General features: G+C 45.2%; 1 protein-coding gene across 1 annotated transcript; it reads left to right on the top strand.

Moving 5' to 3' along the window:
- Window positions 1-149: 149 nt before the first annotated feature.
- epg5 (ectopic P-granules autophagy protein 5 homolog (C. elegans)) lies at window positions 150-20,766 on the top strand. Its single transcript, XM_076730865.1, has 45 exons — window positions 150-832; window positions 1,076-1,777; window positions 2,872-3,132; window positions 3,227-3,425; window positions 3,557-3,693; window positions 3,789-3,896; window positions 3,981-4,054; window positions 4,185-4,293; window positions 4,963-5,077; window positions 5,194-5,344; window positions 5,432-5,587; window positions 5,676-5,833; window positions 5,993-6,144; window positions 6,338-6,478; window positions 6,590-6,751; window positions 7,261-7,383; window positions 7,480-7,742; window positions 7,833-7,973; window positions 8,072-8,216; window positions 8,420-8,617; window positions 8,998-9,105; window positions 9,203-9,325; window positions 9,579-9,745; window positions 9,848-10,084; window positions 10,206-10,329; window positions 10,459-10,603; window positions 10,824-10,995; window positions 11,104-11,266; window positions 11,370-11,512; window positions 11,657-11,813; window positions 12,035-12,229; window positions 12,314-12,527; window positions 13,203-13,390; window positions 13,533-13,740; window positions 13,832-13,907; window positions 14,357-14,457; window positions 14,553-14,728; window positions 15,299-15,517; window positions 15,607-15,816; window positions 18,255-18,399; window positions 18,501-18,743; window positions 18,839-19,052; window positions 19,175-19,393; window positions 19,484-19,598; window positions 19,696-20,766. Exons 1-45 carry the CDS (start codon window positions 779-781, stop codon window positions 19,876-19,878), a joined length of 7,794 nt encoding a protein of 2,597 aa, XP_076586980.1. The 5' UTR covers window positions 150-778; the 3' UTR covers window positions 19,879-20,766.
- The last annotated feature ends 1,523 nt before the right edge of the window (window positions 20,767-22,289 follow it).

Genomic DNA, 22,289 nt, shown 5'->3' with positions numbered 1-22,289 from the left:
ACAATATTCATAGCTGAATTGATTTTTGAATGAATCGAACTTATGTTTAGTATCAAGACGCTCATAGATCGTCCAGCAGTTAGTGTTAGCGTGTGTATGTATGCGATTGTTATTAAAACCGATATAGTTTGGGCTCTCTGGCTTTCCGTAGAGAGGTGGAGTAGTCACGTGATCAAAGATTGCGATCGCTGAGTTCCTGGAGCAAACAAAACAAATGACAGCTGACCAGCGGAAGGGCTTCCACCTCATGTCACTTGCTTCAGCGTGTTGAAATCTTATTTTGATCATTTCAGCAACAATACTGAAAACTATTCACCGTTGGTGAATAACGTACGAAGGAGAAAAACAAGCTAACTGGTTCGCGTTAGCTTAGCTTAGCCTCTGTAGAGCGTCTTCAGTTATGTTGCTAACGTTAAGTGGAGTTTTATAAACGGAGACTAGTTTCGTTTTCCGAGAATGCATTCTATGGATATTATGTCGCGAAGAGACATACTAGTTGTCGCCTTGCTGTACTCCACCAGCCACTTCCCAGCCATACAAGAATGCCTTGTTTACAACCCGTGACAAGTGTTAATCTCGACAACACAGGCAGCTACTAACGTTAGCTGTTTATCACAGGACAGACTTCGCTAACTATCCCAGCTAATGGTTGCTGTTTAGTTTACGTATGACGACTGCTTTCAGATTATCAGCATCGTTTCCACCAGGAGACACCTTTATCAGCTGTTTGTCCATGTGATCTGAGTTGTCGAAAAGCTCGTGTGAGTAGACACTAAAGATGGAGGCTGTAAGACCAAAGAAGATCAAGACAAAAAGCAGTGGAAAATCTCAGGTGATTAAACCGAGTCCTTTAACTGTTTAACCTTTAACAATCATTCTTCACCTTCCTCTGCACTTTCTTTTTTGAGGTCACAAGTGGGAGGCCCAGTCCAATAAGTACTGGTCGTGAGACAGGACAGATCTGTCTACTGATGTCTGCTCTGAAGTCACACGCCCTGTGTCACATGTAGAAAACTGTGACACAGGCTGAGTTGTTAGCAATGGATTTTCTCTGATTGCTGTTTTGTTATTTCAGCTGGTCAGGAAGCAGAAGGAGGCAGAGGAAGAAAAAGAAAAAAGAGCCACTGCTCCTGCAGCCATCTGTGAAGAGGCCTCCACCTCTGACTTCACTGACATCCCCCTCAGTCTGCCGTATCAGGAGCCAGAGGAGGAGCAGAAGGACCCTGTTCAGCCCCCTGAGACCACAGCACAGCCATCAGAACTGCCCCCTGAGACCACAACACAGCCATCAGATCTGCCCCCTGAGACCATAGTACAGACATCAGATCTGCCCTCTGACAAACAGCAGACCTCCTCATCACATACTTTACCCACATCAGTGCCAACTAAGTTATCACAGGGCAAAGTGCATCTGACAGAGTCAAAAGAGGAGGATGTCGGAGTGGCAGCTCAGGGGGCTGAGCTAAAAGTTGCAGGACAGACAACTGAGTTGGGAAAAGACACACAGTCATGGAGTCAGCCTTATGTTTCAACTCAGTTTCACATCCAAAATGCCCCAAGTGCCCCTGCACTGTACCCCTCTCTCCCAACACTGGAGGAGGGCCCCATGATACAGCTCTGTGAGGAAGCTGTGAAAAATGGGGAAAAGGGACCCGCAGTATTGGCGCTTCCTGAGCAAGAATCTTCCCCTCCAAGTCTGCAGCCTCTCGAGTCTGTAGCTGAACTTTCTAGGAAAAAACTCTACCCTGAATTACCCAAGACAGCTCCAGAAATTCAGGTAATGTCATAAACTATGAAATAACATTAAGGTAGAGTTTTAGTACAGTTGTGGGTTTTTGGAAAAACGAAAAATAGTAAGTTTTAGTTTTGTAAAATAATTGCACATGCATTAACAATTTCAGCAGACTTTTCAATTCAACTGAAATTTCCGCAGTATGCAACAATAATATATTAAAGACTCTATCCAAATCAAGTTTTTAATCTTGTTAACGTGTATGTATAAGATAAACAAACAAACACATTTCAGAAGCAAAATAATGAGTCAGTGCCATGGCTGAGCATTTACATTTGGAACTGCAGTAAACCAATGGCAGTCCCATAAACACAGGTTCAGACAGCCAGGGTTTCATGCATCACATATGGAACCGATCCTGTCATCATACAGGGTGGGAACAGTCACACCGAATGTTATCTATCATGTTGTTATGTTGTCTAGATTATCACCGTTACATTTCTAACATTGTAGAGAGGGATATGAGTCTGATACACTGACTTGTATGCAACCCTGTACATTTCCCTCTTCTTCTTCAGAGTTAGTTTCTGGTTCAAATATACATGACTGAATTACCTCTATATTACCACTTGCCCTTATGTAGCATATACTAGTTAGCAGGACAGAAAGCAAGCGAAGGTTTGTGTGTTTGATAAGCAGAGTCAAAGGTGAGCAGGTATGCTCAAGCGGCTGAGGGGTTGGTGGAGATGGAGGCGGGGACTATTTGCATGTTCATAGATCCACACATTTTAAATGAAGGCACAGGTGCAGAGTACATTTAAGGCAGTTTTTAGAGGTTTATTCAATACCAGAAGCTGTACTTTAAGACGAGAGTAGCTAACTATTGTGGATGTTGATGGTTATTTTATTGCAATGATATAGGTTGAATTATGCTTTCTGTTTTTAGTGGCTATAGCTTGTTCGACTCTTCCAGCTGAGTGAACAATAACTATTTATTATATATAGATACTATTTATGAACCTGTTAGGTCAGAGTATCCACACTATTAGTGGTTAGTGACTGCATTCACTGGATTCTTACATGGACACATACATTAACATGTGAGATAGCCTCTCTCACCTCATGTTTTTCTCCTGCAGCCGTTCTCACCGGAGCAGCTGAGTGTCTGGGAGCCAGGGGGAGGTTTACGAGCTTGGTTAGAGGGTGTTGAAGTGTGTGCAGCTCAGTTCTGTGCTCTAGCCCGGCAGGAGAACCACGAACTGACTGAGCTGCTGCAGAACTACTGGCGCTGTCGTAGACAGCTGACCCAGTCACACACACAGCTACATACTCAGTCCTCTGACTGCAAGAGCACACAGAATCGTCTCTGGAGCTTCAGAGATGAACAGCTTACACTTCAGGTGTGTGAGTAAAAACAAAAAGCGGAAAGTTAGTGTATAGAGAAAACTATGAACTAATGGTCATCTGCTGTAAATGTAATTTCTCTCCCTACAGGGTGTGTGTGCAGATCAGTCAAAGGTGTGTGGGTACCACCGCTTCCAACAAGCAGAGTTCAGTCAGAGTGTTCTGGCTGAGCTGAGGAGACTGTTTGAAGCTCGCAGTGAGCTGCTCCATCAGAAGGTGACGCTACATGCGTACACCGCTCTGCTGTCACGCCTCCAGGTGGAATCATACCTGCATCGTCTACTAAAAGGTGAGAAACTTCAAAATTCTGCTTGTCGTGAAGTGGCCATAACTTGCCTCTTAAAAACATGCCTCTCATGCATAATACTAGTATCAAGTACATACCTTACATCAGTTTTGTGTTTATGTGTTTGCTATCAGACTGTTCTGGCAGCCAAACACAGCCTTGTTCTCTCCAGCCCTTGAAAGAGGCCATCAGCGTCCTGTTCAGCTTCACGCGTAGAGTCCTGGATGACACACAGTTTCAAACAGACATCCATCACTGGCTGGACAGATTGGTATCCACAAACACCGTACCGCTTTTCTTATTCCGTGTTCTGGTCGAGGTATTTTGTTGTCGTGATTCCTCACCTGGCTTTGGTTCACTCTCCAGGTGGCAGTCCTGCTGCATGTTGGAGGGTCAGGAGAGCATCTGTACCTGCTGTGCCATCTTCTGTGCTGTCCTGCTGGGGTTGGCAAGTGGGCTGCACCCTTCCTTCAGGTTAGTTAGGGACATGTTTTTTTATTTTTGCCATGTCAATGGTTGAACATGCTGACAGGAGTTTCTTCCCAATTTCTGCCTCAGATCCAGGTTTGTGGGAACACCTGTGGAGTGCAGCACTTTATGCAAGCTCTGGCCATCCTAATGTCACCCGCCAGGTAAATACAGGAGCCCCTTTGGAGATTGCTCTTTCTTAACCACCAGCTGTTAACTGTGAGAATCCAGGTCATCCTTTCAGTGTCTGACAACCTCACATCTCTAACTAGTGGCTTCTGTGTTTTCACTCAGACACCGTGCAGAGTTTCTGGGGCATCTGAAGCCATGTGAGAGCCAGGGCTCAGCAGCCTCTGAACCAGAGTCTGGCAACTGGACACTGGTGGATGAAGGGGGAGAGGAGGTATGTGTAGGGGGGGCAATATCTCAAAATGGGGCTAAGTTATGTGGGACAATATCAGGTGTGTGTATGGGATGGATGAATAAAAGCTGTTAGTGAAAATCAAAAGTAAATCTTTTTGCTTGGAAAATAAGCAGCAAACTTTATTTCTAATACAGTTTATTTTATTTTTCCTGGTAAAAACAGTGTCTGTTTTGTTTCACTGACTGTGATGCTCTCAAGAAAATGTGATGTGTCGCTGAGGATTGCAGATGATGAATTTGTAAAACAGAACGTTCTGGTCTTTGTTCCAAACTGCTGAGTCACATTCAAAGCTGTTGTTAAAAGGTGCCAAATGAACACCTATGCCCGTTTAAATATCAGGTCTGCTGGCTTAAAAACAGACTGCTGTCAGTACTAAGATGTTGCTTAGGAACCACGTTGTTTTGAGAACCTTTAAGAAATTATTTTGCCAAACAGTCACATTTTAAGTATTACTGTGTGTAATATTTTTTTAAACTTTCACATTTTTTTCTGTTTTTCTCTTTTTGATACAGCCTCCAATTTGCATCTTGCCTCAAAAAGCTGTAAACAAGTCTGAAACGGAGCCTGTCATGATTTGTATTCTTAGAGACGTGCAGTATGTGGTCATTTAGCCTCTGACTGCCTCACCCTCTGCTTCTCTGTGTTCAGGATGAAGACCCAGACAGCAGCTGGTTGTTGCTCTGTGAGGAGGATCTGATCTCCCTTCTCACCCAGTTCCCGTTCCAGCAGCTCTATTCATACATGCTGGGGATGAGCAAGCAGGGTAAAGCAGTGTCTGTCTGTCTGTCTGTCTGTCTGTCTGTCTGTCTGTCTGTCTGTCTGTCTGTCTGTTGGCTTGTATCACTCACTGTATGAACTGACACACCACTTTCCTTCCAGGTGTGTATGAACCGCAGGCTAGTTCCAGTCAGAAGATGATGCGTGTTTTTGGCTTTGCTTCCTCGCTCATTGAAATCCTCGCCCTTGGACTACAAACCTACAACAGGGCGCGATACAGACAGCTAGTGAAACGAATAGGACACATCATCCGGTCAGTGCACCAATCAGCACACAAAAACCATACATGTATACAGTAAATAACATTAGATATTCATAATGTGTCTCCTTTTTTCCTCAGAATGACAGTGTGTTATGTCAGTGATCACTGGGCCCAGTATGTTAGTTTAACTGGTTCTGGTGGATCCACCTCACACTCTCTGTCTTTGGAGAAACTACAGCTGGAATACGACCATCTCTTCCTCAGAGCTGTTTTGCATGTACTCAGGAACAAAAGGTGAGGAATTGGCTTCAAGTTTCACTTGTAACTGGAAATTGTGCACTTTGAAGGCTTTGCGTTTATTTTCTGTGATCATCTCTCACAGGTTGGGCATCTGGTTGTTTATGTCTGAGATGCCATATGGGACTTTGTCCAGTTCTATGCTGTGGAGGGTCCTTTATGTTATGCAGTGCACAGAGACCGCAGGACTGGATACCCCCGGCCCTGCTCGGGACACACACTCCTGCATTCAGGCTCTTAGAGGTACGAGTGTACACATGTAGCTAGCATGAACATTGTAGTAATGCTCAGATGGGACTCCACAGTTTCACCATCATAATAACAATTGACTGTATCATAAACGCTTTTCAATTGAACTTTGCTCTATATTCTTCTATATTTAATTTTATGTGTCCTCTACAGACCCGGAGCACCAGGAGAAGTTTGAGCACTGGCTGTGTGAAGTGAACAGCTCTGATGGCATCTCCCTCCTCACGGCACTGGCACACATGGCCACACCGACTCAGCACTCCGACCCAGCATTCATCACAACCATAACTCTGCTGATTTACCAGGTATGTCAAGGAGAGGAAGAGGGAAAACACTGAAAGAGACAAGTATGAAATAAAGGTCTAGAGTAAGTTAAATGTCAAACAATGCTGCTGTATTGTTCAGATACGGACTACCTATGGCAAGCAGTATGAAATCACTCTGGTCCCTTGGTTCGTAAACATACAGCATCTACCTCTTTTCTTATTTTTGGTGCAGGTGTCTTATGTGAGCGTGTCAACCAGAGAAACTTACTCCAAAGTGGGGAGGGAGTTGCTGGCTGCCATAGCAGCAATTCATCCCTACGTTATCTCTGTGCTCCTGGAGAAACTGAGAGAGACCATACAAACTGTAGGAATGGTTGGTATTGATATTCTGTTAAGACTTTAAGGTTTTAGGTGCACTACACTGAGAGGAAAACATCAGATTCTAATGATACCTAACTGTTGTGTGAACGTTTGTGTGTTTTAGGTGGCTCTGTACTTGTGCAAAGAGCTGCCTCTGAGTCTGTGGCGGCCACAGCCAGAGGAGATATGTGTGATCGGATCCTGGTTGCTCCAGCATCCCTTGTCTGCTGTGGAGAACCGGCTGGCTTGTGTCATACTGGAGGGCTTGAACTGGGGTTACACAGAGGTAGTCATTCATGCATTGAAAATAACAATTATAATTAACCTTATTTGTATAGCACTTTTATTAACAACATTACAAAGTGCTTTACAAGAGGAAATTAAACCGAACAAGGCAGATAAAATGAGAACAAGTCCAAAGGACATAAGCACCAAGGAATAGCAAAAGCCCGATCAGTCTTTGTCATACACTGTGACCTGGGAGTAACCAGCAGGGCTCCATCCACAGATCTCAATGCTCGAGAGGGCACGTACCAGGTCAGTAAATCAAGATGTATTTAGATGTAATGAGCCAAGCAGCAGTATTTTGTACCAGCTGGACACAGTGGAGGGACCCTGGCTGATACCCAAATACGATGCACTGCAATAATCAAGTCGAGATAAAGATAGATAAAAGCAAGTATAACTCTTTGTAGATCAGTAATTGAGAAAAATGAACTAATTTTAGAGACTGTAATGATGTAATGACGTGTCTAGATGTCTTAAGTACAGTTGTAAACCCGTTTCCTCTTGCAGGATGGCTCCTTGGCCCTGTCGTCATCTCTCCACAGTGAAGTGGCTCTCCTCGTGGCTGAAGCCTATCAGAAGTACCTGACTGACAAACCGTACAGTGGCCTCATATCAGAGGGAATCAAACAGGTGACACTCACACTCTGAACCGCCGAGGCTTCATCACTGCTTCAGACATTACTCTGCATGTATTCCTACTTCCTCTCTCTGACTTCCTCCCTTCAGGTGTCTTACCTTGCCAGTGTCCTTCGTTTGGGCGTGTCTCCTGAAGCATCCTTTAGTCAGTGGGCATGGCAGCTGTTGCTCAGGCTGAAGCTTCACGGCAATGCCCAGAACCCTAAAGGAGCCTGGTCGGTCCCTGCTTTGACGTCCAACCCACCTCCAGAGCTCACACACAGTCCCAGCATGCACTCTGTCATCAGGGCCGTAAAAGCAGGCATCCCTATAGGATGCTACCTGTCCATTGCCATGACAGCAGTAGGACATAGGTTTGTCACCAGTCACGCCATGTCAAATGCTTACGGTTGATTGATACATAAGATTTGAATTCAGTGGATTTTCTTGCTGCGTTTTTCTAGCCTGGAACACTTCTGTACTGATGGAGTCGGGCTGTTGAAGAATCTGATTCAGTCTCGCCACTTGAGAGCTGCTGTGCATCTTCTGGACAACATCCTACCCCCAACCTACCCCCTCAGCTTCTACCTGCTCAATAACTCTCAGTAAGAAAGATACAGCGTACACAGACAGCCTGTAAAAGACCAGAAAGTAAGACGTGTTATAGCAGCTACTCTCACTGTCGCCCTTTTGTTTATACCAGGTTCGTGAGTTGCATCCAGTTGTTCCTGCAGTACGACAGCGTTTGTCCTCAGGGTGTGACGCAGCAGGTCACTCACCGGGTAGCACCGCTACTCACAGGAACCACCTATGGAGACAATGTCCGACTGCTGAACAGCGTCATTCAGGTTCGTCACAACATGCTTTTTTCATAAAGATGTAGTTCAGTTCTTCATCCAACAAAGAATGTGTATGTATGTAGGTGTCAGTAATGTCGTAAAACACTAGTCAAAGGGAATTTTACTTTGGTACATTGTGCACACAATAGTCTGCATGAGGCTTGTATAAATGTATATATATAATGTATAAATGAAGGGGTTTTATCTTCCAGAGTCATGTGATGGAGAGTTCACAGCCCAGCCGTGTTGGTGCTGCAGCAGTGCTGGAGTTTTGGGTGGGGATTTTGACTCAGCAGAATCTGTGGTACCGAGACAAAACAGTCCTGTTCCTCATGGATCAGATCTGCTGTGCTGCATTCACACTCCATCAGGAGGAATGCGTGCAGAAGCTTCTGTACCAGCAGCACAAGGTATGTACTCAGTTGTGTTCGAGGTTTGTATTATTCAGGGACGTGTACACAGTAGATCTCACAGGTGCAGATCCTGAGTTTAGCACTGCAAACTGCCTTCAGTAACATTAGAAAGATAAATAATACTTCAACATTTAATGTGTTGCACATTACAGTAAGAGAGAAAGCTTAGTGATGAGGAAAAGAAACAGTCCCCTTCAACCCTTTTAGTTTTTTAGTTGTTTTCATTCACGCTGTGATAAAACTGATCTGGTATCATTAGTGATTATATTTTCAAACCAACTTTGAGTCACTTGTGAAATGATTTCATAAGGAAACCTTCAGGGAGCTGAACAAGCACACTGGCATTGTACATTTTTCCATTTTCATACCTCGTGCAGAATGCCTTGGGTTACCACGGAGATCGGGGTCTGCTCTCCTCTCTGGTTGGCTGGATCGCTGGAAATGCCACGCCCTCATTCATAGAGGGCCAATCCCTGAGTGTGGAGGTGAGGGTCCCCAAAGCACCAACAGTATGTGCAAGTACTGTTGATCATATTAGTAAAGTTCTCAGTGCTGACAGACCTGTTGTTTGTGTGTTTGTAGGTTTGGTTCGCTTGGCTGGTGCTGAATATGGAGGGTGTGTTTGAGGACGATTCTCAGCTGAGACGCTGTGTTGAAAATGAGCTCTTGTCAGAGCCGAACATTTCCCCAGAACAAGCCTTAAAGGTATCCAGACACGTACACAAAAAGTTTGTTGAGGTTGCAGTATCAGGATAACTGTTGTAGCAAGTCTTCACTGTCACTGGCTCTGAGAATTTACAAGATATTTCACAATACAGGACAAAGTGGAGGACAAAATGTTGCATAACTGAGTACTTTCAAAATTAAAGAGCAGTGGCATGAGTGTTAAGTAGTCTGATTCATAATGCTAAGTGCTGTATGTAGATAATAGTAACAGTGTGTCTTTTGTCTGAGCCAGAAGGCACAACAGAGGCTGAAGTTGCCAGTAGCACCATCTCTGCAGCGGCTGCAGGTGTACCGCTGGGCGTGTCAGGCTTTAGCCACGCCCCCTGACCACCCCCTCCTTCCCCTGGTCTGGCAAAAGTTCCTACAGCTCTACCTCAGACAGCCAGGACCTGAGTATGGGTATGATGCACACACTCATTACTATCCGTAGCCAGAGAAACCAGGAAATAGGCAGAGCCCACGCGAAGCTGCCATGTCTCTTTTTGTGTGTGTGTCCACCAGGCTGGCTGCAGGTGGATGCATCGGCCGAAGGTTCTTCCAGACTTCCTCTCAGGCTACCTTACTCAGAGACCTGAGACAGAGAATACAGGAAGTGTCTGACTTCCACCATGCTGCCAGCCAGGCCCTCAGGGTGCCCCCACCACACACACCTTCATCAGACAGCCAGGGCGACGAAAGCCCCGACAATCCCCGTCCTCCTTACCTCACTTCTCCTCAGCTACACACAGAGCTGGTCAGGTAGGTCACTAATTCAGCATTAGTGACCACTCAAATACACTGCTTCCTACAGTTTGGCAGGTAGCAGCAGCCTTTAGTGTCTCAACAGGCTCTCAGATCTCAGCTGATTGGTTGTCTACAGGTTGTTTGGTGTATTTGCTGTGTGGTTGGATGACGAGACTCTGCAGAAGCAGGAAGTATACCTTCCCTCTCTTCCACCCGAGTATGAGCCACACAGACTAGCACAGGTCATGCAGCGACAGCAGGTGGGTTTTTCTTTGTGTGTGTTTACATTTAGAAATGAAAATCATATGGCCAGTTAGTCAGATTTTGTTGTGGTGTGTTACCTCATGTAGCTCGCATATTTGAATTTGTGTTGTCATATTTTGCTGTAGGAACTGTGGCTGGAGTATGTGGACCAGGAGCGCCTGCAGTATGATGAGAGAGAGGTGCTGTCTCTGTGGGAAAAGGTGCAGAGCGAGCCAACCTTCTTGCAGGCCCAAAACCCCGGCTTCACTGACTACACCAGCCTCACCGATGGTACAGAGCCAGAACTGATACTAGATCCAAAAGATAATGTAAAGGTTACATGTCAGGGCGGTGATAAATCTAACAATAGTTAAAATACTGTCAATACATGTTGTATTTTTTTATATTCCATCAACAAAAAGTGATTTTACCACCATTTCATCCTGTTTGCTTGACAATTTAGATTTTTTCCACCCGTTAAAAGTTGTGCTTTGTGTGTCACTGTGTGCAGCACGGGAGCGAATCCTGTCCAACCTGCAGAAGCATCCAGTTCCCCGTCCAGCTCCAAAGCTGCAGAAGCAGAAGGCTCCAGTAGCTGAAGTCCCCCCCGCCTGTCTCACTGACTCCAAAGCTGCTGCTGAACTGGTGCAGCAGGACCTCAGCATCCTGCAGGACCAGGCCAGGTACCTGAGGATCATACAAAGATTAAAACATTTCCATGTCGTCAGCATACACAGAAATGCACACACTTATTCGTACTCACACGCTGATTACGAAATACTTGGTATCAGGGTTGCAGTGGCACGCGAAGCCCAGCAGGTGGCGATGGAACAGGAGTTGCTGGAGAGCCTTCCTCTGCTGTACAAGAACCAACCAGAGCAAGTCACCATGGCCTTGGAGTGTAAGGGGAAGGGAGGGCAGCCGTGCCAGGGACCGGCCAACATCACTGTCACAGTACGACCAGCAAGACCGCGTAATAGCAAACATTTTTGTACATTTTAGAATGTCTTTGCGTCATCTATTAATATGTTTGTGTGTGGTCTCCGTACCTGTGTAGTGTGAGCGTGTCCAGAGGCAGGAGGCAGTGCAGACTCAGATAACGTCACTGCGCAGGGACATCAAGAAGCTTCAAACGGACTCCATGGCTCCTCCTCCTCAAAGCCTGGCCCAGGCTGCTGTCCACACTGAGAACTTTATCACGTCAGTATTAACAGAATACGCTGCCAAAAGGAAAAAAAACATGATCTACATCACAGTAGATAAAGTGCAAATGCATTTGGGAGCAAAAAGAATGATTAAGAAAGGGATGTTTTGACTCATGCGTGGATGTTTTTACGTGCTCAGGGCTCTGGTGAATACCTACAAGGCACAGAAATCACCAGCAGTGCAGCATGTTGGCGTGTCTGCCTTCTACCAGGTGGTCTCCTATGTGTGTGAAGACACACTGCGACATCCCCCAACACGTCAGTACCTCTCCTCGTGTGTGGAGATTCTGGGACAGGTGCGCACACACTCATAGCAGTACAAGACTTACATCAAGCACTGTGTAGCTTTATTTAGACTGCCCAAATACATGTAAGTCCCTCACCTCTGTTAACCCTACCTGCATCGGAAACACTGCTGCTCAGGGATTAAATAGGACACAGCTGTCACCAGTTGGACATAGTTGATTGGTAAAAGGTGCCAGGTTCGTTCTTTCATTCCACTTTGTTTTGTGTGCAGGTGTTTATTCAAGGCAATGCAGAGGAATGTGGTCGCGTCCTGAAGACCATCCTGGAGCAGAGGCGTCTGTGCCCACTCATTTCCCCCTTCTTCACTCCCAACGCAGCACCCGGTCAGCTCGTCTTTCTCTACCAGGACGTGGTGACATCCTTACACCTCGACAGCGCTGATGTCATTTTCATGCTCCTGACAAAGGTTAGCCTTGAAACAAGTGGCAGCACATTGAGGAAATATGAAGCGGTCTAGTTGCAGGAACCACTTTTTTCTCTCCCCGCATAGTTTGATTTGTCCCAGTGGTTGAATGAAGCCCATCCTGTGTTCGCGGAGAGAACCCGTTTGCTGGAGCTGATCCACGGAGCTCTCTGCGTCTGCGGCCGAGACCCTGAGCCTGAACTACTCATGCCGTTCCACCTCTTCACCAAACACTGGACCTGGCTTTTACGCCACCATTTCCCTGATCACTACAGTGACTGCTTGAGGCTGCTGATGACCAGTAAGTGTGTGTGTGTCTGTGTGTGTGTGTGTCTGTGTACAAATGCTGCCCAACAGACTTTGATGATTCATAGAATTATTAACTAAGCCACAACTTGAGTCATCATTTTCATTTTTTCTCTGTTATGTTACACATATCTTTGTAATTTTTAGTCTTGCAAAATTCTCTTCATTCTTTTCTATTTTTGTTTTTACTTCTTGTCTATGTTGTTTTAATGTTGCTCTGTGAAGCACATTGGACTTCATGTTTGTCTGAAAGGTGCTATATAAATGAAGCTGAGGTGTGTAATTCACTAAGGAGCAAGGGCTCCTTTAAAAAATCCTCTTGTGATTCATCAAAACACATTTATGCTTCTGAAAGAATTCATCCTACTCGTGTTCCCACCAGCAAAAGATTGAATTAATTAATTAACAAAACTAAATCATTTCATCAGTGTGCTGAATCAGATAGGAGTTGAAAATCGTGTAGGGCACAGCCTTAGTGTGTACACAAGTGTGTGTCTGTTTGTGTATTGTCTTCATTGTTCACTGCCCCATGAGATAAAATGATTGCAAATGAAGGCACAAATGCTAAATCAGTTGTCAAAGATCAGAAATAGTACTTTAATTCAAGAATATTATTCAGTGTTTGATTTGCAACTTCTTTAACAATGAAGGTTTTTCTTAACATCATCAGGCTCCTCAAACCAGTTACTGAGTCCAGAGTGCTGGAAGGTGACCCTACGAGTGCTGGGCTGCTTACCTCCAATCCGCCACACCAAGAGCAAAGCTGAACAAGCCCTCAGCACCACTGACGTCTCCGGCCGTGCTGTCGGACCCTCTGCTTCTCCCCACAGATCCTCCATCAGCCTCTCCCCTCAGCAGGTAACTAATGTTGGTGTTAGTACATTCAAGCCTCATCTGATAATAGCTGACGTGTCATTCTGTCCGTCTCATTAAATTGTATGATGCTTAAACATTCATTACTGATCCAACCTCGCTGTGTGATTTTGTTGCTTGCTAACAGGTGGATGAGACCGTTGGTTGGCTGAGTGATTACTTCCTGCGGAGTCGCCTCAGCAAGCCAGAAGTCCGCAGCTTCGGCCTCTATCCAGCCTGGGCTCCCTACATCAGTGAGGTGGTTTCCCTCTGGGATCATTTGATTGGCTGTCTCATCAACGTGCAGCTCAGCAGCTGTGCCAGAGAGTCAGTGGGCAGCAGCAAAATAATGAAAGGTAACTGCCAAATGTCAGAGCGAAATAATACTGATGTGTTCATGTGCTTTGTAGTTATGAAAGTGACACGTATCTTGTTTGTATCTCACAGCTCTGCAGGACCTCCACAGTAAGATTGTGAAGTTATTTAAGCCTTGGATCTTTCCTCTGGACACAGATGATGGCGGGTAAGCATGCCGTACCTGCAGCTCTCAAGCACTCGCTGGTTTTTGATAAAACTGACTGTTGTCAGAGAGGCAGCAGATCAAAAATATTCACATCCCACAAGCTCGATTTCTTTGTCAGATGTAATCTTGGCTTCTTTTGAAGGTGGATAGCAGATGCTTAAGATGTTGCAGTTGTTGTATTACCTAACTGAACCAAAAGTGGGAATTTTAAGTCTCTGAAGCACACTGTACGTTACAGGGAACAAACCACAAACGCATCACTGCTCAGATAGAAAAAAAAAACTTTAGATGTTTAGTTCTGTGGTCAGCCGCATCACAATAATGTCTCTCATGCGGCCAGAGGTTTGTACTGTGATTCTCCTGGCGGATACATGAAGAGAGCAGTTTAGTGTTTTCCTGGATAAAGAGAATGAAACAAAGTCAACATCATTGTCTCTTTGTCTCCGCAGCGTCAAGTGTTACCCCTGGCTGGAGACAGATGCGAGTGTGGCAGGATGTCTGGTTGGCCTGTACTCTCAACTCACTGACACGCTGCATCACAAATTCAGAGGTGGCTTCCCAGCAGTCGTCACACATGAGTCAGCGTTTAAGTGCTGCTGCTCTTTGTCAAAGTTATTTATAAATTTGTGTGCATGTATGTTGCAGACCGTCTGCTGCCCGGCCAGAGAGGTGCACTGTGGCTGTGTGCGATGCAGTACTGCGAGAGCTGTACCTCTCCGCGGACACCTGAGTACCTTCTCTACTTGTACCACACACACCTCCGCAGCCTGCCCTGGAGACACCTGCATCCTGACACTCAGCTAATGGAGCAGCTCTTCAATGTGAGACAGTCTCCCCTTTGACTCCTAACCCCTGACCCCCAACACTGCATGCTGGTCTAGACATACGTGCATGTTAATTTGAGACCCGGGTCCCTGCCCCCTAGCTCCTATTATTAGCCCGACTTCCTGTAATTAAAGTCTCGACACCCTGCTCCTGGAAACAAGCTGCAGTCTCTCAAGACCCTCGTGGATCTATAGAGGCTACGATGCAGAATCTGCACAGATAAACAAAAAAAATAAAGTCATTAAAACAAAAATCAAATCCCAGCAGATGATAATCATATTTGCTTACCCATGAACTGTAAAGTGCACCAAGAAATGGGAGAGAAGTAAGCAGGAGGAGGTAAAGAGAAGCTGCTTCATTATTCAAACAAAGATGTCATCCAGTTTGTCCATTGGTTTATAGTTTGGATCACCTGATTACATTCAAGATAACAGGATTATCAATTTAGCTATAAATGTCAAACACATAATCCAAAGTCATAAATAATCAGTCAGTTTGGGCTTGTTTTGTTTTTTCAGTGTTTTGACAGAGTGGATTTTTGTTTTCTCGCCTTCCTTTGCCTGCAGGTGGAGAGAGGAAGTCCCAAGAGTTGCTTCCTCTTTCTGGGAGAGGTCTTATGTGACGTTAACTGGCTCAGCGTCCTAAGTGACCACTTACAAGCGCCCCCCACCTCAACAGCATATCCAGCTCTACCGGACTCTCAGAAGGAGTCGCACACCATGTTAGTCTATCTACTATACATGCTAGTTTTTCTGGCAAAGGAGGAGCAAATCCTGAGTCAGCAGGTGAGTCCAGAATATGTTGGTTTCGCATCAGGGTCAGACTTATTCCCTCTTCTTCATCCTCTCTTCTTTTTTTTTTCTTCAACATCCAGGACTCCCCTCTGTTCAGTCTATTGGTCCAGTCCACCTCTCTTCCCTGGCACCAACTGGACCTGTCCTCATACCAGGGCATTCTGGGATATGTCAGCACCCACTACCCTCCCTCCTTGCTGCTCACTGCTGATTCTGCGCCTCAGCTGCTGCTGAAATCCCTGCGTAGTGCTGCTGGGCTCCACCCCCGCCCTAATGAAGTTCCACACAGGGTGAGACAGCACAGTACTGTTTGTTTTACAAGTCAAATCACAGATTTATTAATGCATCGTGAGCCTCTGAAGGTCTAGCTTGAGTTATAGCTACAGCACACTAAAGCTGGAGTTGTTAACGGCCTGACAGTTGCTGCTGTGGGTTTGTGCTTTGTGTGATTGTGTTAGCCGCTGAACCAGAGTGTGCTGGTTCAGGGGTGTGGACTGGATCACATCATTGTCATTGTCATCGCTAACTCTATCCAACTGCCTCATGTCTCAGTCACATGTAAGAAAACGGCTAATATCATCATCATGAATGTAAACAATGTACATGGCTATTGTTAGTGCTCACAGCTGTCGAGCTAGCATGTTAGCATTGGGAAGTTTGGCTGCACTTTCTCTGCCATCCATCATGTGCAATGAGTGCACGGGCAGAGTGCTGCAGGTAGGCCAGGTCGACAGGCAGGGAGGCCGCTGGATGGGCTTATTACAGGCCTGCAACAGCCACAGATACCCTTTTTTTGTCAGAGCATTTGATTTGTTGATTGCTGTTGGGATGTAAAGAGAATATACCCACTGGTGATTTCATTAGTACATCAGGCATTTTTCATAAATTGGCCACTACATTCATTAACTTTTTTTTCATAACTCCATAAATAGATAAAAAAAAATTCTTAAGCCACCCACAGCTGAATTTTCAGTCAGTCAACAACAGAGTCAACTTATAGGGTCGATGCAGATAGAAGATATGACTGTCAATGAAGAGCTGTATTATACAGAGGAGCCCTAATGTTGGAGAACATAAGCATTCATTTTTCTCATATATCTGCATGTACACTGCCCCAGGCGGGTACATCTTGTGTGAAGGTGGGAGGCTTGGAACATCCGCATTAAATTTAGACTTAAACAATTCAGTTTCTGTGCCAGCGCGGTACCACTCAGCCAAATTACAGAAACGTAACACTTAAATACTTAAAGCCTCAGAGTCGCTGTTATACACTACAGGATAATGTTCCAAAGTAGACAGATTGTGGCAGAACACTTCCGAGCTACTCTGCGCACAGGACCGCTCTTCAGATTCAGTAATGCATTTTCATTTTAATTTGACGAATTCCGTTCCTAAAAACCAGCCTTGCTGTCAAACATGGGCACTACTAATTAGAGCAAAAATATGCATGAGAAGCTGTTGGAATGACATACATTCATACCAACATGAAATGAGTGTAAATACAAGAAGAGTTAGCTTTCACCTTTAGGTGAGGCTTGGCAGTCGTTTATTCTTCTTTTTGCGGTAGTTTTACTGTATATAACCCAGTAATCATTTCTAAAGAATGTAATACTTAAATATGAAATTGTTGAATCCAAATAATGCCTAAATTGTATTTGTGATATAATGTCTAAATAGTGGTTTGACTCTTAGCTGTTTTAGGGGGCACAGGCTCTTAATTTGGGGAAACATACTCTGTCTCTGTGTCTGGGAATATCTTTTATAATGTGTACAATATATTATAAATGACAAAGTTATGAATTTATTCATATGTCTACAACCCAATTCCAGAAAAAAGTGTGACGCTGTGTAAAACATAAATAAAACAGAATGTGATGATTTGCTAATGTTAATTTAATGTTTTACCTCATCAGCTTCATTGGTTTTTGGAAATATCTGCTTATTCTGAATTTGATGCAGCAACACGTTTCAAACAAGTTGGGACAGGATCAACTATAGACTGGGAAAGATGTGGAATGCTCCAAAAACACCTGTTTGGATCATTCCACAGGTAAACAGGTTCATTGGCAACAGGTGAGATTATCATGATTGGGTATAAAAGGAATTTCCTGTTCTATCACAGGCCTTCTGAACAGTTAAGCACCCAAAGGTCTCAAGGTTGGACGACACAGAGACACATGAACATAATATTTAGAGACCATTCTAGCAGACAGCAGATAGGAAGTCTCTCCCCCTGTTCTTACTACGCAGGTAGCCATGGTCTTATAGAAAGTGAAACAGTGCACAGACATAGACCAGAGCAATTCTAGGAGGATTGCTCGAGTTCACATTTTCAAAAGGAATTCGGTCAAAGTGTCCTCAGTTAGAGGGTTGGAGGTCAGGGCATACGTAAGTATGGTAGGAGCTATTGTTTGGTTTTGACTTTCCAATAGAGTACCACAAATGTAGAAGATAGGTTTAATATCCATAATAGGGAATAGTTCAAGGAGTAGAGAGGGAAACATGTGACATTGAGAGTATTAATACACCCCATTAGAAAGGGCATCTTCTGGATTTAGCGTGGCACTACCTTGGTTCACTTGCAGACATTGTGTTGCTCATCAGCTTCTCCTTGATGCATCAAGGCTGCAATAAATACTTCTGCATGAGACATCTGAAGTCTCCTGGTGAACTCCTTCCTTCCTTCAGCTCACAAGAATTTCCACCACACTTTCTGTCTGTCTGTCAGGAGGAGACGCTGAAGGCTGCAGTCTATGTGTGCTGGTGTGTGCAGTCTTTGGTGACTCTGGAGCAAGGAGGCAGCATCAGCCTCAGCAGCCTGGAGGCTCAGCTGGAGACGCTTCTGGAGGGCATCGTCACATTCAACCCACCAGGTGAGCCGTCCTCAGCGTACTCCTCGACAGCGTTATCAACCATCAGTAGCAACCGCTTTTGATGACCTTGACTGTGTGTCCTCCTCCTCTTTCACCTGCAGAGACGGGTTTGGAGCAGAGGCACATGGCGTTCTGCGGCCTGTTCAGCGACGCTCTGGCTCTGCTGAATGGAGTGGGTGTCTCGACAGGCGAGGCGCTCGCCGCTCATGTCATAACCTGGCTGGACAGGAAGGGGAGGGGCTTTCCTATTCTGCCTCTTCTCACGGCCTGCTCCCGCTGTCTTGCATCAGTGCGGCACATGACGCGCATCATGGAGGCATGCATTACAGCATACTTCAACCATGGTAACCAAAGTGGGGTTTTCTGGCACCCAGTCTGGCATTACTTTAATGCGCTATCCAGGATTCACCTGTTTCCACTGTCTGTGTTTTCATTTCAGCTGAGGAGGGGTCTGCAGGGTGGGGTCCTGTGCTGGCATCGCTGCAAGTGCCTGAGCTCACAGTGGATGACTTCCTCTCTGAGAGCCAATCAGGAGGCAGCTTCCTGACGCTCTATGCTTTCATCCTGCAGCGGCTCAACACCGAATACACAGCAGCCAATGAGAGGAGGACCCTGGCTCTGATCAACACATGGACCAATCAGGTCTTCCCCAGGTTTGACCCCCTCAGCCTCTCACTTTCAAAAGCCTCTTATGGCTTTTAAGAGTCACTTTAGCATATCGGCGTGTGCGTGTGTGTGTGTGTGATGCGTGCTATGATGTGTTTTTTGTGTCCAGTGCTCCAGATGATGAAGCCAAGCTGTTTCTTTGGTGGCACAAAGCTCTGAATCTGTCAGCGGAGCAGCTGCAGCCACAGTCAGGCCAGACCGAGGTGTCAGGAGTGGTCATGGGTCTGATGAGGTTGCAAACCAGGCTGCTTCAGCTGGGAGAAGAGAGACTCAACTCTGGGCTGTTAGGAGCTATAGGCCTGGGCAAGAGGTCCCCTGTTTCTAATAGGTACGTCCACATGCATTTTATTAGCTAATTAAAAAACTTGAATGCCAGATAGAGTGGAATGTTAATTTATCATTGTTGCTAAAAACCCAGGTTCAGGCTGGTGGTACGCAGCCTGGCAGCATTCCTGTCAGTCCAGGTGCCATCAGAGACCGAGCTTCGACTCCAGCCCACCAGTGACTTGCAGCTCTCTGCCAAAGCACAGCAAGTATGTAACAAAAACTGCAAACATAGTGATTTCATTTCCTAGACTGCAATTATCTTCTAAAAATAACTTGTATTTGTCATCTTTTCTGCGGATGCAGACGCTGGGGATGTTGGAGGCCATGCCCAGCAATAAGCAGTACGCTGAGTTCGAGGACTGTGTGAATAAAGCTGTCCAGTTCATCCGCTACCCAGGACACTGTCTCAGAGATGGACCCCGACTGCTGGCCCTGCTAGCCAACCTCCTATACCCAGACCTCAGATACCTGCACATTATCCGTTAACCATGACTTAACCTGACATTCATGCTGGAGATCCGGAGGACGTTTGTCTTCTGTGGTAAATACAGTGACAGAAAACCTCTGTCCTGCGCAGAGAAAATCTTTCTGGAGCACAACGTTTTCAAGTAGTGAATCACTATCACTGTTACATCAACAACAGCTACGTATCTCATCAGCGGGGGTTTCGTGTGACAGACAGTGACTGTTCATCAGAGCTCACTGCATATTTGTGAAAAATACCTTTCGACTGGTAATGCTCAGCGAAGGGTCGTAGAAGCAGTCTGAAGCCTGACAAATGTTCGTGCTAACATCTAATCTTTACTCTTTGCACTTTGCTTTCTTCTCTCATGTTTATGCCTTGTTGCTTTTTATATAGCTTGCCTGTTGATTTCCAACACATCTGTTCTTGATTTGAGAGGAAGTTGCACGTATTTATTGAAGCAGAATTTATGACTCAGTATTCAACACTGGACTTCAGCTGTGAGTTTTCACACCGGTGGGAGGAATCTAACGGAAAAAAGTCAAAGGGTCCACAGATTATCAGGAGCAAGTTGAAGGACGTATCTGAAAGGTATGTTTAGTAGTACCTACCTTAAAATGGGGTGTGGGACATACCAGGAAAGCTGGTAGACAGGGTTCAATGCCTGATACAACTCCTAAAGTCAGCTTTTTATGCTAGCATCTAGCTACAAGCTACAATCTGAAATCTGTCAATCGTAGCGTCTGGACACACACGGATGAACTCAGTGGCTGCTTGTATGAAGTGATCATGTTTAGAAGCAGAACATTTGCCAGTATTGTTTTTATGTCCAGCCAAAAGTGCTTTCCTTGTTTCCGCCAAAGAGATGTTATTTTCCTTTGCTCAGCTGCTTAAATATTCTTGACCATGTACTCTCGAGTGTTTCATCTGTCTCTGTTAGGTGAGAAAGCAAACGGACCAGAAGATACACAAAGCACCACTTACAATGTGCCACACCACTTGGCTTCCTTATAAAGTAGTGTGTGCGCTGCAGTACAAGTTACTGACACCGTTGGTATTACTAAACGAGCAGGCATGTCATGTTGTTGGAGCCATTATATAACTGAACTTCAATACACAAATGGTGGTTCATGTTGACGATTTGAGGATGAAGGCAGATTGTAATTCGCATTTATCAAACCTCCAGGCTGCACAGTACATTCAAGACAGTTTTCTCATTTCCATCACCCTTGTCAGTTCACTTCTGCTGCTCTGTGCCATCTCGATGATAATCGTGCTGCACTTCTGCAGCCTGAAGCTCGCCTTATTGCTTGTGTTATGTGGCAACTGTTAATGTCAAAAGCATTTCTTTTTTATGAGTCAGTGATCAGGAATGGGTCTCCAGAGCTGCTGGAGGAGGGAGCGACAGAGCGAGGCTGCACAAAAGAGACTGTGTTCAATAAAGGGAACTGATTGTCTCACAGCTGGTATTTACCGATTCGACCTCAGCGATCGGGGACCTTATGTAGTACATGGAGCCTCTGAGAGTGGGAAGACTGATCTGTTCTCCCCGGACATGTCACTACATGGAGGGACAAATAAGATGGACCAGGGGATGACAGGGAATGGCCCTAACCCTACAGTCACGTCTCCCTTAAAATATTTCCACACAGAGGTGGTCTGAGGGTGTTTTTAAAGCATCTCAGACGCTACTGAATGATAATGCTAATATTACTACCGGCAGGAGTGTGTGTGTATGATGCTCTTGATCTTCCCTGACTATACGCTGTTTCTTGTCACTTTGATCATGAAGATCACACAAGTCTGTAAGGGAAATAGGCTACAATGTAGTATATACGTGAGCATATATAGGGAAAGGTTTAGAGAATTTTATATATCCAAGATAAAACTGACAGAAGGGTGGGACTGAGATAAAAAGGGGCCATTACAAATCCATCTGCTTCTTCAGCACCATGGACAGTACCATGAATTTATCAATACACAACACAGACTACTGATATTCAGGAGGCGTGGTCAGGGCCATAGATTCTAACATGTTTTAGTCAGTCGGATAAAGGATCAATGAGTCAGACAGAGTAACATATTCAACTAAACAACCTCTCTGCCCCTGCAGTCTCTCTGCTAACAGGATGTAGATGGGGGGGGGGGGGCATCTCGCCTCAAATCACCTACTGAGTAGGACGCTGCTTTATGAGTCGAGCTGAAAAGAACCGCTAAAAGAGACAAAATGATCCTGACAGCAATACAGAATACACTGTGCAATCTGCGTTCTCCTCACATAACGCTGCAGATGGTCAAAGTGAAATTAAAGCTTCCTCGTTTAAGAAGCCTGTTATGACAAGCGTGCAGTTTGATTGGCGTCCGCATCCTGTTGTTCTTTGCATCAGTGTGAAGGTACAATACATGTCCGCGAGTGAAAGAAGCTTTTTACAAA

The sequence above is a fragment of the Chaetodon auriga genome, chromosome 5 (assembly GCF_051107435.1).
Source record: "Chaetodon auriga isolate fChaAug3 chromosome 5, fChaAug3.hap1, whole genome shotgun sequence".
NCBI lineage: Eukaryota > Metazoa > Chordata > Actinopteri > Chaetodontiformes > Chaetodontidae > Chaetodon > Chaetodon auriga.
Note: the sequence above shows the minus strand (reverse complement) of the source record. Positions and strands in the feature narration are given on the sequence as shown.

What these genes read in the sequence shown, in the direction of transcription:
- epg5 (XM_076730865.1), top strand. Translation starts at nt 779, where the DNA reads ATGGAGGCTGTAAGACCAAAGAAGATCAAGACAAAAAGCAGTGGAAAA. An exon ending in CGAATAGGACACATCATCCG is followed by an intron (nt 5,345 to 5,431) that starts GTCAGTGCACCA and finishes TTTTTTCCTCAG; the next exon opens with AATGACAGTGTGTTATGTCA. An exon ending in TATCAGAGGGAATCAAACAG is followed by an intron (nt 7,384 to 7,479) that starts GTGACACTCACA and finishes TCCTCCCTTCAG; the next exon opens with GTGTCTTACCTTGCCAGTGT.